This window comes from Saimiri boliviensis, chromosome 15, assembly GCF_048565385.1.
Source record: "Saimiri boliviensis isolate mSaiBol1 chromosome 15, mSaiBol1.pri, whole genome shotgun sequence".
NCBI lineage: Eukaryota > Metazoa > Chordata > Mammalia > Primates > Cebidae > Saimiri > Saimiri boliviensis.
The window spans coordinates 39,349,850-39,367,810 of NC_133463.1; the positions used below are offsets into that span (position 1 = coordinate 39,349,850).

At 33.6% G+C, this 17,961-nt stretch overlaps 1 protein-coding gene across 1 annotated transcript in view; it reads right to left on the reverse strand.

The window, feature by feature from the left end:
- Positions 1-17,961, reverse strand: part of CNBD1 (cyclic nucleotide binding domain containing 1) — a 472,954-nt gene that overhangs the window by 449,717 nt on the left and 5,276 nt on the right. The window contains 1 exon segment of the mRNA XM_074386907.1: positions 6,576-6,645. Coding sequence (XP_074243008.1) covers positions 6,576-6,645 — 70 coding nt within the window.

Genomic DNA, 17,961 nt, shown 5'->3' on the forward strand with positions numbered 1-17,961 from the left:
GCTTATCATATGATTCAGCAAGCATGCTCCTTGGTATTTTGCCCAAAACCTAGGTTCACACAAAAACCTGCATGTTCATTGCAGCTTTATTTATAATTGCTGAAACTTTAGAAGCAACCAAGATGTGCTTCAATAAGTGAATGGATAAAAACACTGTGATATATCCATATAATAAATGTTATTCAGCAATAAAAGGAATTAGCTATCAAGCAAAATACACACACGTGCCCTCACACACCCACATGGTGGTGGGGGGGGAGAGAGAGATAGAGAGAGGGAGGGGGCAGAGGGAGAGAGGGAGAGAGGGAGAGAAGGAGAGAGGGAGAGAAGGAGAGAGAGACGGAGAGAGGGAGAGACAGAGAGAGAGAGAGAGAGAGAGCGCTTAGTGAAGAAAGCTGCTGTGGTTTAAATGTGCCCCCCAAATTTCATGCTTTGGGAATGCAATCCCCAGTGCAACAGGGATATAAGGTGGGACTTAATAAAGTTGATTGAGTCATGAGGGCATGATGCATAAATTAATGTTATTATCACATTAGCAGGTTAATTATGAGACTGATTGATATGAAGCAAGTCTCGTCCTTGGTGTCTTTATCTTTCAAAAGCTTGCTTTCACCTTCCACCTTTATACCGTAAGATGACACTTGCCAGATGCCAGTATCATGCCCTTTGACATTCCAGCCTCCAGAAGTGTGAGAAATACATTTATTTTCTTTACAAATAATCCAATCCCTGATATTCTTTTATAGCAACAGAAAATATATTAAGACAGAAGCCAATATGAGGATAATATATACAGTATTATTCCAATGATGTGACATTCTAAAAAAGTCAAAATTATAGAGACAGAAAAAAATCAGTGGTTGTCAGCAGTTGGGGTTAGGAAGAAGGGAGAGAGAAGAGGTGGAGCAGAAGATTTTCAGAGCAGTAAAATTATTCTGTAATGTTGAACATTACAGGACATACAACATTCCGTAATTACATGACTGACCCACGTCATTATATACTCATCAAAAGCCCTACAATGTACAACACAAACAGTAATCCCTAATGTAAATGGGCTTTAGTTAATAGTAGTGTATCAACATTGGCTAAAAATTACAACAAATATACCATGCTTCTGCAAGATACTGATAATATGGGAAACTAGGAAGGAGGGGTAAAGGTATATATGGAAACTATACTTTCTACTCAATTTTTTGTAAAGCTAAAATTATTCAAAAATTATTAACATATATGAATAAAACAGATTTAACTTGTTGTAGTACATAATGTGTAATTAAGATGAGAAGAGATACAAGAATATAATTCCACTTGTAAGTTTGGTAGTCCTGGATTCAGGTAATAAAAGCTAGAGTGGAGTAGTAGATTCAAAAATGAGTGATAAACAGTACAGATACAATGAAACAGTAAAATCTAATAATAATACATGGAGAAATAATGAGAAAATGTAACAAAACATGCCTGCAATATTTTTATGTTTTAATTACTGGGTAAATGCAGGCATTCCACAAATATTGTTTGAATGTCTACTATATATCATGCACTGAAATAAGCAATAAAAATTCTCAAGTACGCCAAACCAACAGGGTTGCTTTTTTTCTAGTTTACAGTGTAACTGTAGTGCTATGGATAGAAAATAGAGAAGGAAAGCAAGTTTTCAGGAAAGAATTTGTTTATGAAATCAAGATCTAGAGAGATCTGAAGGTTAATAAAATCTTAGAGATTATCTATAGCAACTACTCTAATTTGAGAAAGTTTAAGATAATACCATCTAGACCACTGTTCCTTAAGAGGAATGCAGGATGGGAGGAGGAGGACTTTTGACACTTTGGTTGGGACGATGTGCAGGATTGTACTCCACATTACTAAAGGTTTAAAATCCCTACTTCCTTCTAGTCATGGTAATAATTATAAATGCGTGTACGCTTCAAATGCTCCCTGGAGAAGGTACTGCCCCAGGTAGAGAACCCTGCCTAGACAATTGGCTACGTGAGTATATGTATTAGGTAAAATATTATTAATAGGCATCCTGTGAATTATAAGCCTCCAACTTGTTAACAACCTACTGAATAAATTTAAGATTTATCTCTGCCCACATTTTCTGCCATCCCAAAAGACAAGGCTGTTCTGGATTGACACTGCCAGTGGTTATCAGAGGAAACTTCAAAATAAAAAATGCCTTCATTCCAGACAATGCAATATTTACTGGCTCAAAGCTCAGATCATTTATTTTATATGCACAAAAACCATATTTTTAAAGTTCTCCTCCCTCTTTTTTCTCTTCCAAACTTTATATCCATAAAAATAAAACCCCTTTATCTCTTCATTTATTTTTAAGACTAAAATATATGTCTAATTATGTCTGAAAAGCCAACAGAATTATCAAAACATTTTCATTAAGAAAAAGAAAGGTTCTCACCAATATCCTGTGAGTGGGAAAAAAAAAGAAAAGAAAAGAAAGAAAAAAGGAAGTAAGATATTTTGAAACAGAAAACCAATAATGAATATACTCTAAAGGCCTTATGGTTTTTCAGGAACCTCCTTAAAATCATCATAATTGTCTCTATCAGACTCTTGATACTTTTCTAATTAAATATACTTTAACTTAACCTGAAACAATGAGAATGAAACAATTGCTCAATTTTTAATTTTTTCATTAATTACTATAAATTTTAAAATGTTATTTTCATCTTTATTATAAAAGCATAACATTTCAGATATATTTTGAGCAAACTGGGGAAAGTTGGGTAGACTATGACCCAATTGTCAGTTAGCTTTTTTGTTCTAAAGAACAATGATTAACAATCATATTTAGGTTAAAGAGTTTCCACTAGATGATTGAGTTAACTTCCTGTTCTACTATTCTCTGATTCTATAATATTGTGTCTTCAGAAAATTCTGAATGTTTGACATTAATTTGTAAATGGACTTTGACTAACGGCTGTTCATGGGTTATAGTTTTTATAAGTATGCAACCTTTTTTTAAATAATAAAAACTATCAAAGGAAGCAATGTACCCCAACACAATAAAGGCCATAAATGATAAGCCTACAGCTAACACTATACTCAAAGGTGGAAAGTTGAAAATTTTTTCTCTAAGATCAAGAACAAGTCAAGTATACCCACTTTCACTACTTCTTTTCAACATAGTACTGAAAGTACTATGCCAGAGCAATTAAGCAAAAGAAAGAAAAAAGAAATACAGCCCAATAGGGAAGGAAGGGAAAGCGTCTCTATTTGCAAACAATATGGGTCTTATATGTATGTAGAAAAGCCTAGAGACTCCACCAAAAGCTATTAAAATAAATAAATTCAGTAAAGTTGCAGGATACACAAAATCAACATATAAAAATTAGTCAGGCTTCTATACACAAACCACCCAAAAAATCCTAGAAAAATAATTCTATTTAGCAACAACAAAATAGACTAAACTACTTAGGTGTGAATTTAATAAAAAGTTTAAAGAGCTGTATACTGAAACACTGATTAAAGAAACTGAAAGCACAAATAGACAGATAACCATGTTCATTGATTAGAAGAATTAATATTGTTAAAATGTCCATACTACCAAAAGTGATCTACAGGTTTAATGCAAACTGTGTCACAATTCCAATGTCAACTTGACAAAAATAGAAAAAAAATTCTATAATTTGTATGGAACCACTAAAGAGTCCAAACATCCAAAAGAGTCTCAAGTAAAAAAGGCAAAGCCAAAGGCATCTCTCTCCCTGAATTCGAAATATAAAGTTGGTATAAGCAAAAGAGTATGGTGCTGGCATAAAAACAGACATATCAACCAATGGAACAGGATAGAAAACCCAGAAATAAACACACAATTATAATAAATTGATTTTGACAAAATTGCCAAGAACACACAATGGGAAAATGATAGTCTCTCTAATGAGTGGTGCTTTAAAAAACTGGATATCCACATGCAGAACAATGAAATTAGACCCTTACCTCTCACCATGTACAAAAATAAACTCAAAGTGGGTTAAACACAAAAGATCTAAAACTTAAAGATAAAACTACTAGGATAAAATATAGAAGAAAAGCTCCATGACATTGGTCTAAGCAATGATTGCTTGAGTATGACCTGAAGGCAGAGGCAACAAAAGCAAAAATGATCAAATGAGATTACATCAAACTAAAAGTTTCTGCAGAACAAAGGAAACAATCAACAAAGTGAAGAAACAACCTACAGAATGAGAGAAAATATTCGCAAACTCAAGGACCTAGAAATTCTATCTGACCCAGCAATCCCATTACTGGGTACATATCCAAAGGATTATAAATCATTCTATTATAAAGACATATGCACACGTATGTTCATTGCAGCACTGTTTACAATAGCAAAGACTTGGAACCAACCCAAATGCCCATTGATGATAGACTGGACAGGGAAAATGTGGCCTATATACACCATGGAATACTATGCAGCCATAAAAAATGATGAGTTCGTGTCCTTTGTAGGGACATGGATAAACCTGCAAACCATCATTCTCAGCAAACTGACACAATAACAGAAAATCAAACACCGCATGTTCTCACTCATAGGTGGGCATTGAACAATGAGAACACATGGACACAAGGAGGGGAGCATCCACACACTGAGGTCTGTGGGGGTGGACAAGGGGAGGAACAGTGGTGGGTAGGTAGTTAGGGAGGGATAACATGGGGAGTAATGCCAGATATATATGATGGGGATGGAGGCAACAAACCTCTTTGCCATGTATGTACCTATGCAACAATTCTGCATGCTCTTCACGTGTACCCCAGAACCTAAAGTGCAATAGTGTGTGTGTGTGTGTGTGTGTGTGTGTGTAAAAAGAAAGAAATATCAAGGGAGAAAAAGGACCTGAATTTTCAAGCTTTTACTAATTTGTTGTAATTCTGTTCTCATTCCAAATAAGTATTCATCTTCACATTTAATTTTGTATTTGTAAGTATATATTGTATTTCTAACAGAATGATTTAAGACCTGCATACACTAAAACCTGTTCCCCAGGACCCTGGTGTGTACCAATGCTCCAAAAGAACACATCCAAGAATTTCAGGATTTGCATTGCTAACAGAAGACAAGTAAACCTAAGACTTACTACAGAAGGAGTCAGGCAATACAGCCAGGCTGGACCTGAATTAGATAACTGTCTCACGAGAGAACACTCCCCAAGTGGAATGATTCCATCCAGGAAGAAGGTTGATCACATTTATTTAGAGGGGATACTTAGACAGAACTAAAACTAGATGATTCAGTCTCTCTTATTATGATCCCCCAGAAGAAAAAAAATCTAGAAATATTTTGAAAAAAGAAATGAGTCTGGGCTAGAAAGCAAAATGAAAATGAAAGAAAAAAGGACATTTAGTTCCAACAGCCTTGACTAGCTTCTCATGCATTAGAAAAGGGAACAACACATAAGACACATTCAAAGCTTGCTTGGATGTTAAAAATTTTAAAAAGCACTTAAAATGTTGGATGAGCTTTTCTGAATAACAGAAATAATAAAAATAATGAACACTTCTGGAACCCTTACTATGTGCCAGAAATTTTTACCTATATTAGGCTCATTTAATCATCCTGGTAACATTTTAAAGTAAGTACTATTGTTATCTTCATTTTACAAATGAAAAAACCAAGGCAAAGAGAAATGTAGTAAGCAGTCTAAAGTTGCACCGAGGGTAAGTGGCTGAGGCAGGATTCACACCAGGCAATAGGTCTCTAGAGTGTGTGGATTTCATTCTTTACTCCATGTTGAAAGGCATTGCGAGAGAGAAGGAGGCAGCAACGCATAGGGGAAAATGATCCCTCTTGATTGAAATCCAAGCAATATCAAAGTTGCATGTCATCTTCTCTCTCTCTGAGAAAGAAGAAATTAGAAGATAGACACCAATATAAAAATAATTTGAAATGGATAACAAAGTAGCAAGGATATGACAAGTCACAAGGATGTTACTTGGAGATGTTTTAAAGTAGACAGAGAAAACTCTGTAGACCTAAGGTATTTCTCAACAGTCCCATGAAAGATGAGTAAAGGAAGGTAAGAGGATGGATGGACACTGATAGATATAGAAAGAAAGAACCAGTTTTATAATTCCAAAAATTCAACCTGGAGAAAGGAGTTGTCAAGGATATTGATCTTTTAAAATTAAATCTTCAAGAAGTATACATCTTAGGAATCCTGAGCTTTTAGTAGTGATATTTCCTAGTTCTCTGGCTCCAGTATATTTCAACGAGGCATTACATAGTCACTGCTCAGGTAGTTATTTCACTCAGTATGTTTGTTTTCAACCACTTAAGGCTTTTTCCCCCTTATGACTGCTTTTTACGTACTAGAAAGGGCCAGCTAGGGATGAGTTATGTTTGTTTCACACTAAATTGTTTCCTTAAGATGTGACACATATATTCTGCCCCTTCAATCTGAAGAAATAACCTCCAGGTTTTCAACTGTTTTTATCTGTGTGATAAATCAGGTACCTGTGAGAGTCACCAATGGTTTATTACTGCACTTTATCCCTAAAACAAAAACACTCGTATTCATTTGAATGACAGAAAAAGAAATGCATGAATAGCTTACCTGTGTTGTCCTCTAATGTGGCATAATGCATTCAACTGACCATAATTAATGTGCTTAGACTTTTTCAAGTCTGAAAAAAAAAATCAATTAAAGATATGAGTAATTTTTCTTAATCTTATTAAGCAAGTGTGTAAATAGAGTTTAATTGCAAACATTCATCATCATAAAAGAATTCAGTGACTATGGAAGTGAGGTATTAGCAGTCTTTGTTTGATACACAAGTAGAATTGAATATGGTAATTAAAATGAGGAAAGAATGTAATTTTTTTAATTGATGTCAAATCTGGTCTGGAATTTTTTTATTTCCAGTAAATGCTGAAGTTTGTATGTGTCATATAATGTTACTTCTCTTAAAGCAAGCCTTGCAGAATCCCTATCCAATACTGTTAGAAAGCAAACTGGTTCCGGAATGCCAGACATGGCAATTCAAGTAAGAGTTTTCTTAATTTGTCTCTCACTTTCACTCTTGCCCTCTGATTCAATCCTACCTATGCCAGACTATTCTATCCTATGCAGGTCCCCATCTTTGGATCCCCCTCTGTCAGCACCTTCCAGTGTCTATATTCAGTTTCCAATTTTTTCTAAAGGTCAAATGTAAGCAAATCATAAAAGAGTCTTTAAGAGCAGAAAGATAGTCATCATAGCCAAGAAGCAAGCTAGTTGTCATTCTCTTTCAGTGCCAGAATGAGCTGACATCCTTCAAATTAGATGAAAAGGAAGACAGAGTATTGAGTATTATAGCATCTTCACAATGATGGGCATTCACATTACAGGCCTTCAGGTTACAGCAGAAGAATTAGTACTATTAGAAATGTTGGCCGGGCGCGGTGGCTCAAGCCTGTAATCCCAGCACTTTGGGAGGCCAAGGTGGGTGGATCACGAGGTCGAGAGATCGAGACCATCCTGGTCAACATGATGAAACCCCGTCTCTACTAAAAATACAAAAAAAAAAAACTAGCTGGGCGTGGTGGCGCATGCCTGTAATCCCAGCTACTCAGGAGGCTGAGGCAGGAGAATTGTCTGAGCCCAGGAGGCGGAGGTTGCGGTGAGCCGAGATTGCGCCATTGCACTCCAGCCTGGGTAACAAGAGCAAAACTCCGTCTCAAAAAAAAAAAAAAAAAAAAGAAATGTTGTTAAAAAAAAAAAGCTACTCACTTAGGCATGTTATATTTTTCTTTAGTGAAAAGTTATTGAGAAAATCAGTGGATTAATGCTTTTCTCACACTTTAAAAAATGCAGTCACTGACCACATTCTAATTATGAAGAATTGGAATTTGACATCCAAATTTATCTGTTTTAGTTTTCTGAATTGTAAAATTTGACTTTGTACAAAAATGTTGTGATCCTTTCAATTAATCATCAATAACAAATTAGCTATTAATCACTAATACAAATACCGTTTTTCTAAATAAGAAAATGAAATAAGGGAAATTTAAGCCAACAACTAATTGCTATCCATATAAATCACATGATTTAATAAACTTGAAAATACTGATTACACAATTTAGGCATTTTCTTATCCATATTACTCAAGTAAGTCTTAAACAAAAAAAATACCAAATTATATGTTAGCATCATATGGAATAATTTATTTTAAATGAATCAAGCTATCAGCTTAGATATATCTAAACTACTTTTAAGAATACTAATATTTCTGATATATAAAATCTTAATCATAAATATTTATATAGATTAGGAAGGAACTTCTATAAAGCATTCATTTAGCCTATTTTTCTAATGGTGTTTGAGAATAGTGTCAGTAATAGCGCTTATGAATTATATGGACAGGAAAGGGAAACAGGACCACAGAGACTTGGAAAAAGGTCAAGGTTTGAGAAATTCTGACCAAAAAAGGGAGGCTTTAAAAAAAATAAATATTCTTTGTTCTTCATTCAAAACAAGTTACAGAAAAAAATAAGAATTACAGAACAGAGAAAATAAGACTAAGAATTGCTAGCAAAGTATAGAAAAACTAAACGACTACTTTGCTTTTTATCTAACATTAACATTGCCTGAGAAAAGGTACAGCAGTCAAGGCTTCAGAGCAGGCTTGGAACAGCCAAGTAAACTCAAAAATAGAATGGGCTGTATAGCACTCACAGCCTAGTAGAAGAACACTTTAATCCATCAAAACGTTTCTTTGCTTATCCTCAGTTCTGAGAGGTATTTGTTGCAAGGCTCTTTTCTGTGGAGGATGTTGAACAACATAATGGATCTTGCCTTTGAAAGCAGTTTCATTAAAAAGAAAAAAAGCTAAAAGTTTCACCACAAAATTGTAACTTTGTAAAGAGCAGATGTTGAGCTTGTGATCAAATTTAATACAGGGATAAAGTTTAAAGAGGTTCAAAGAGTACCAAGTTTACATTTGTTTTCCAGTCTTGTTTTTCCCTGATGAATTTGCCTTAGCCTGACTTTTGACAGAAGCAAGGAAGCCTTAACCCTATGATGGGGTTAAAATCAAGGGTTTAGACTAGAGTATGTTTGAAAGAGGGCTAGAAAAGGGTTAGAAAAGTAATCTTTAACTAGAAGCCCACTTTGCAATAAAAAAAAATATATCTTTATTGATATAAGGCACATTGTATATTCTTGGAATAGAAAAACTAAATTCCAATGTTTAATCTGAATGGTATATTGTAGATCATTTATATGTGTTAATGATTGTTCAGGGTAGACATATCTTCATATGTGTGCACATGGTAAATTAAGTATGCTTGTGATGGAAGTTAGAAATGGTTTTTGTGTGAAGTGTAACTAAACTATTTTTCCCCACCAAGCTTTCCTGTAAGAGGTATATAAATATTCTTTGCAAAAAGCTGAGAGGAAACAATAGAATAAGTGAAGCCTTAGAAATTCTGTAAATACATAGCCACGATTTACTCAGAGACCAGGCTTATCTCAGTGGCTAGAAGGCAAGAAAGAAATGGACAGCATAGCCATAGAAAAAAATATCACAATGATCCTGTGGAAATATCAGCACACAGTTAGCTGGAAAACACAGGGTAAAATGGCTTAAAGGTGTTAGAGTACATGCTCTAATAATTAATCCAATGATAAATGGAACCTTGCTTAATATGATTTTTAGAGCACAAAAGAAGCAGCAGCAATGGCAACAGAAACATTAACAACAAACTTTTTGTAGTAAGAATAGCAACCCTCATACAGTAATAAGTAGAAAGTGAATTCTAGCATAGGACTGAAGTGCTGAACAGAAGCTTGATGAAAGAAATTTTTTTAAAAAAGGATCCTTCAGAGACAATAAGCATGACTAATTCTTCCTATATACTTGGATTAGTGATTTAATTACAGGGAGGGGTATGTTTTAAAGTAAGTCTAAACCCATCTAGTGAGGTCACTAAACATACCTATGTTAATGGCTAGTAGTGTATCTGTCCATTTTTCAACTAGTTTTTTGTTTTCTAAAATCTCAAAGTTAATTTTTCTGTAAGTAATATTAGATAAGCATAAGGCACCCTGAAAAAGGGTGAATAAATAAATCTTCAGAGGTGAAATAATAACACCCAATCAAGTTCTTCTATTAATAAATAGTGGCACACTGACAGGGACAATTCCCGAGTGGTCCTAGATTGTTCCTGCTCATTGACTGGGTGTTAAAATGGCATATTTTCAAATAACCAATGCACATTTTCCCATATACTTTAAATCTTCTCTAGATTACTTTTAATACCTAATATAAATCCTATTTAAATAGTGTTATACTGTATTGTTTCACATTTTATATTATTTTTATTACAGTATTATTACTTTTTATTATGTTCGATCCAAAGTTGGTTGAGTCGGCATGGGAAAACCTCAAATACAAATGAATGACTGTGTATCTCCTCTAATTCCAACGACAATCAGGATTGCCATCAATCAGAAGTCACCATGTAGGGCCATGTGATATGCACATTGTGAAGCAGTACTATTCACATGCTTGCAACATGTCGATATTTTATTTCAGGTTCTCTTTGAATCTCATCTGTAATACTGCAATAATCTCCTAACTAACGTCCCTGACTTCAGCTTCTTCCTCTTCAACACATCTTCCAGGCTACTTTCACAGTGCTTTCTAAAATTCCATTGTGATTGTAAAACTTTTGTACTTTAAATCCCGTTGTAGGTAATACATGCTTCTTATAATTATATCTAAATTAACTTCGTGACCTCATTGAACACCACCTTTTAAGTTTCTCCCCAGTCCTTTCCATCTTTCAACAACACATATTCTGGGTGCTTCATGAACATATCTTGTCCTTTTGATATTATATTCTCTTTGCTTCAATACTCAACTTAAAAAACTCATCCATACTTTTAGATCCACCTCAGAAGTTAACCAGTGACACTTTTGAAACCCATCTTCCATAGAAAAAACTAAGTGTATTCTCCATTGTGCTCTTATAGCACCACAAAAATAGTTGCACCAAAGCAAACAGTATCTTCTTTATGACTTTTTAATTTATATTTCTTCAGATTTATGATGATCCCCCTGAGGACAGTGTCCATTTTCTATTTATCTTGAACCAAAACACTAGAACTTATCATAGTAATTGGATTTAAATACTATTTATTAAATTGTAATGTATAAATAATAATAATATGACTCGAATTTGTCAGATGAATGTCAGTTATATGAAATCAAAACCAAATCAAGGAAAAAATAACAAAGGCAGGTAACTGGAACTAAATATGTTATTAAAGGAATATTTTCAACACTCTAGAAATATCCTGCTTCTTGCAGAAAATCATACTTTAATCATTTTATCTCCCATCTACATGAGATTGAACATCAAGTCAAGGTCATTTTTTTGCCATTAAAAATCTATTCATCATGACAAACAGCCGACTAAATAACATAAAGAGTAAAAAATAAAAGAAAAGTTGGGGGAAGGAACCCACTCTTCAGTAACACTGAGGATTAACCGTATTTTCTAACTATGAATTCTGAAGAATATCAACCAAATAGTGAGACACCGGTAAACTGTAAAAGAAGTACAAGAGAAAACGCATACTTCTCTTGTTTGAGGAAATAGGAAGAGTTCTCCAGGGGAAGATGATATAGCTCTGAAGGATGCAGCCATTAAACCTTACTTGAAATGGGAAGATCTTCAAACATGGATAGACTAAGGAGATTTCCTTGAACCAATGACATTCATGAGAGGCAAGATTAAACAAGGGTCCCACATAACACTCATTTCTTTTTTCAGAATCAAGTTGTTATGATAATACAGAGGACAATGATATATGACAACCAACACAGAAGCAGCTGATCTCAGTCACTGAAAAGAAATGATTGTGGCCAAATAACTACACAGAACCTGTGGAATATAAATGATGACAGCATCAATTAGGGGCATATTGTTTAGGGAAGAGAACAGAAGAGAGTTGACGAAAAGTGTTCAACATTAACATACAAAAAAATTCAATCTGTCTGCTGAACCAGTGCACTCTCCACCACCACTTATTTTCTAACAAGTAATCTACCTTCAAAAACTAACCACTAATAATCCTGTAACCTAAGCACAATATGCTCTAAGGGAAAAGGTAAAATTATTAACTTATCAAATAAAAATCAAGTAGTATGCACCAGGATAATTATTATGCCGGAAAATAAGCAAAAATCTATGCTTCTCCATCACACACATACATATACACACATAGCTTTGGTGAAAGAAAAACAAAATTACAAGGCATTAACTATAAATAAGAAAACAAATTATAAGCAGGCAAGAAATAGAAGATAAAATTATGACAGAGCTAAAATCCATGTTGGAAACTGCAAAAATGACAAAGATTTTTAAAAATATAGTCGTAGACACATAATTCACCCAGATAGGAATAATAAAAGAAAATAATAAATGAAAATAGAGAACAGATACTATATGTAAAAATGATTTCTGAATAAGAAAACAGAAATAAGAGTAGACAAATGCTCAAAGATATAATGCAATAATACTTTTCTTATATTAACATTTGAATCTGGAGAATTAAATATAATACCATGACCCAGAAAGGCAAAGAGAAATCATGATACGTGATTTATAAGAAGATTAGATGTTCTGGATGTTATTCAATTAGCAATTAATTGTTTCTATATTTCAAAGATAAAGAAATAATTATTTTAGCAGCAAGCCAGAAGAGGAAGCCTCCTACAAGTGAAAAACTTTGGCCACAGACTTCTCTACAGTGGTGTCCTGGCAAAGAGTAAGGCAAACTCAGAGAAGAAAAAAAATATGACCCATGAATTTTGTTCCCCAACTAATAAACATGAGACCTCAGAGATATTATTTGGATATCAGTTTTAGCCTAGTAAGCACTGGGTGAAGAAATCACATACCCATACAACTAAGACTTAAATAGTATGCAAACTATACTAATAAAGTGTAGGCAAATTTCGTAAACATTAACATAAATTATTACTAGATTATAATGAAGAGAGTATAATAATGAGTAACAAATGTGAAGTTTCAGCAGAAAAGAGAAAATATAATATATATTTGTACATATTCTTTTATAAAGTAAATAAAAAATATTAAAAAGAAAGGTTTAATAATATTTAAAGACATAACTATAACTGACCAAAGACTTAAACATATTTCTTGTAATAAAATCAATACGTGAAGAGGGAAATTTTTCTCATTTCATACTAGGTTATGATATGCATTGTCTAAAGTTTTGATTTGATTTAGGCATAGATTGATTTAGGAATAGATTTGATTTAGGTATAGAATCAAATATTAAACAATTTTGTTCCAAATTATACAGCATCAAAATTCATAAAGCAAAAATTGCAGGTATAAATGGAGGCAAACTGAACCACACAATAACTTCCCTTAGTCATCAAACAAAAATCAAATAGAAAATGAATCACTAAGGATATAGGAGATTTTACATATATTAATCATGTGGGAAATTTTATTCTTAAATTAAGAGGATATTAAAACTATAAAGTAAAAATAGTAATCTTTTCATGAACCTGTGGAATGTAAAGTATTTCTCTGAAGAAAAAAATAGTTGATATTACAAGAAAAAAAAACAGAATAAAATAAAAAATTAGCATTTAACTCAAGTAGTACAAGAAAATTAAAACACATAAGAAAAATGGAAAGGAGAAACAAAGAAAAGCAATTAACAAATTTATGAAACAGAAAAAATACAATAAAGTAAACATCAAGAGCTGGTTCCTTGGAAAGCAAAAAGTAAATCACAGGCATATCTAAACGAAAAGTTTGGCATAAGTACTCAGTGTAAGAAATAAAATTGGGAACTAACAATATATATCATTATAAAAGAAATCAGACAAGTGTTTACACAAACATGTAAGGTCAAAAGAATCGTAACTAAACAAAAATGATTTTTAAGGAAAATATATATTATTTGTATTTGACATTAGAAGAAAGAGAAAAGGCTAAGTAAATTAATTGCCTTGGAAAGATGGAGAAAAATCTCAAAGCAGTTTTCCTTCACCACACATGTGTGCGCGCACACACACACACACACACATATACACACAGTCATCAAACAAGGCATTATCACAATGGATTTCATCAAATCTTCAAGGAAATGACAATACTTATGCTTGATAAATAATTCAGAACATAGGAAAGTTTTCCAATGATTTGATGAAGCAAGCAAAACAATTAGATGCAAATATGACAAGACATGAAAAAGAAAACCAGAGATGAACCTCACTTGCAAATATAGATGAGTATTTTCAAAAAAATATATAAGGATATAGTGCCCAGCAACACTTTAACAGAGTAAAGATCATAAAACAAAGTAAGATTTATCCAAGGAATCAAAGTCAATTAGAGAATATAGGAATGTAATTTTCCACAATAAGTCAAAATTTTTAAAATTGTAATCTCCCTAAATACAGAAAAAGTATTCAATAAACTTCAACATAGTTCTTAGCATCTTACATTGAAAAATGTTTATTTTTTTAAGCTAGTAAGTAGATCAAACCAAAAGACAGAAGCTTGTTGAAACACCAGAAGCAATAGTATTAAATTCAGGAACAAGATAAAGATATACACTAGTGCTACAAATTTCTGAAAGTACCACAAGACACAATTTAATAAAAGAAATGTACAAGATATAAAAATTAGAAAAAGAGATGCAACTCAGTTTTTACTATTATTATAATTATATAGATAGACCAGAAACCCATTAGAGTACTCACTGAAGTGGTTGATTCCAGAAGTAACTAATTCAACAACTTGCCCTTTTCCTTGAACAGTGAGTCCTAAAGCCACTGGGACAGCAGCAGATGGTAGACATCTATACCAGGAGTAGGTGGGGGTGAAAGGTAAGGTATCACAGCATCCAAGACCAGAGTGTGGAGGGCATCCACTTTTGGGGTGGGCCTGTGCAGAGTCTCAGAAACCAGATAGGTAAGGAGAGCAGTTGTAAGGTGTGAGGCAGAAGGCGCGTCCCAGAGCTAAATGTCAGAATGGAGATAGATAGGATGGCAGTGAATATGGAAGATAGATTACAAACAAGAAAACTGCTCAAAAAAACAGAACCTAAAGTACAATTTTAAAAAAATGTTATTTTAAATGTAATAGGAGAAACCTTTCTCATTTCAGAGATGGGAGCTAGAAATACAGAAAGGGAGAAGATCAGAATGAGACTGTGGTGCTACATTAGGATTAAAGAAATCAGTGTAAACTCACAGTTTTTAATATATATAAATTCATATACAAACAAATATAAATGTGAATTTGTATTTCCCAGATCTGTCCACTGAGAGGGCCTGGGAACAATGACATCCTAAGATCAATAAACACTCAGAGCACCGAGATCTTGAATTCTAAATACAAATTTTCATTAAAATAAACCAGGGCTCTTAGGGAAAATGGCTGATTCCAGGGATCAGACAAAGAAAATGTGAAAAGAGCCTGAAAAATCTCACTGTGTCAGAAGCAAAGAAATGCTCAAACCAACCTGAAGTGCTCCCAGTGTCCAAACTAAATAATGTGATCAAAGCATACAACGGTAACTCATTAAAACACTTTTAGTAAAATAGAAAACGTAGAGTTTATATCTTTTTTATTTTTAAACCCAAATAAAAAATGGGTAATGTATTTATTTAATGTTAATTTAATATTTCATGAGAAATGGAATAGTTACACACCTTAAAACACATCTTCACACAACATATTAATTTTAAAAGAGTACATTTATAGCTGGGCAGCTTTCCATATATCACCTTAATCATTATTAAAGTGAATATCATCAAGAGTGGGACAAACTGAGCTCGTATGGCCCCTGATAAGATGGAGTGAGAACATGAAATCACTCCCGTGATATTTCTTACGAAGATGTCTACCTCAAATCTAATCATGATGAATTATCAAACAAATCAAATTGAAAGATATTCTACAAAATAACTGCTTTGTAGTCTCCCAGTATCAAGGTCATGAAAGTCAAAGAAAATTGAGAAACTATTCTAGACTGCAAGAAATTGAAGAGCTAAGACAGCAAAATCCTGAAGAGTCAAAGCAATCTCAAGAAAAAAGAACAAACAAAGCTAAAAATATCACACTGATTTCAAAATATAAATCTATTAAAACAGTATGGGCCAGGTGCAGTGGCTGATACCTTGAGAGGTCAAGGCAGGCAGATCGTGAGGTCAGGAGACTGAGGTCATCCTGGCCAACATGGTGAAACCCTGTCTCTACTAAAAATACAAACATTAGCTGGGTGTGCTGGCACGTGCCTGTAACCCCAGCTACTCAGGAAACTGAGGCAGGAGAATCACTTGAACCAGGGAGTTGGAGGTTGCCGTGAGCCAAGATCGTGACACTGTACTCCAGCCTGGTGACAGATGTGAGAGTGAGACTCTGTCTCAAAAAAAACAAAAACAAAAACAAAACAAAAAAACAGTATAGTACTGGCATAAAACATTGACCAGAACAACATGAAATTTTGAATTGAACTGTTTTACTAGAATGGACATTATCAGAACAATCAGTCAAATTTGAATGAGGTCGAACTGTACTGTACTGTAATGGTATAGTAATTTACCAATATTAATTTTTCTGATCTTGATGGTTGTATTGTAATTATGTAACAATGTTTTTTTAAAATACCCACTAAAATATGGAGATGATGGAATGTCAAATTGCTCTAGAAAAATAAGTTCCTTTAAACTGAACTTCCAATATCTGTAAGATTTAATATTTCTCACATACTGACTTTTACAGTTAGAAAAATATATCATTCATAATAGAAGATAAAATACCTAGGGATAAATTTTATTTGGTGGCATACAAGAAAACCTACAAAAATTCGAAGTAGGAAGATTTATTTACGCATTTATTTTTTGGTAGACAATGTCTCACTATGTTGCCAAGGCTAAAACTCTTGGCCTCCAGGGATCCTCCCATCTTGACTTCCCAAAAAGCAGGGATCACAGGTATGAGTCATTGAGTCTGCGAAGTAGGAAGACTAAGTATTGTAAAGATACCAGTTATTGAGTAGAAACACTCAATATTATAAATGTGTCAATTCGCCACAAATCAATCCTGTTTTTAAAAAAAACAGGGTCTTATGCTATTGCCCAGGCTGGATTGCAATGGCGTGATCGTAGCCCACTGAAACCTCAAATTCATGGGCTCAAGCAATCTTCCTGTCTCAGCTTTCCCAAAAGCACAGGCAACAAAAGTAAATGTAGTTAAATAAGATTACATCAAACTACAAAGCTTCTGCACAGAAAAGAAAATAATTAACAGAGTGAAGAGACAACCCACAGAATGGGAGAACATATTTGCAAACCATATGTATGATGAGGGGATAATATCCAAAACATATAGGGAACTCAATCCAATAACAAGAAAATACATAGTCCAATTTGAAAAATGGGCAAAGGGCCTGAACAGAAATTTTTCAATGTAAGACCGATGAATGGCCAACAAAAAAATGTTTAATATCTCTAATCATCAGGGAAATACAAGTTAAATTAACAGTGAGATATCACCTCACATCTGTTAACATGGTGATTGTCAAAAAATGAAAGATAAATGTTAGAAAGTGGAGGAAAAGAAACCCTGATATACTGTTGGTGAGAATGTAAATTAATAGTCATTTTGGAAAGCAGTATGAAAGTTCCTCAAAATACTAAAAATAGAATTATCATATGATCCAGGAATCCCATTTCCGGCTCTACAGTGACTATACAAAAAAATTATATAAATATTATATAAAATGTGATTATAGTTAATAACTATTATATTAAAATAGTATAACATTTCTTCATACTGGAAAAGCCAGGAGAGGCTTTGTGGAGATTAATTTAGGAAAACTCCAAAGAACTGAAACGATTAGAACAAATAGAAGAAGAGCAAAGGGAACTCCAAACACAGGAAACATGAGCTAAGGCATGACA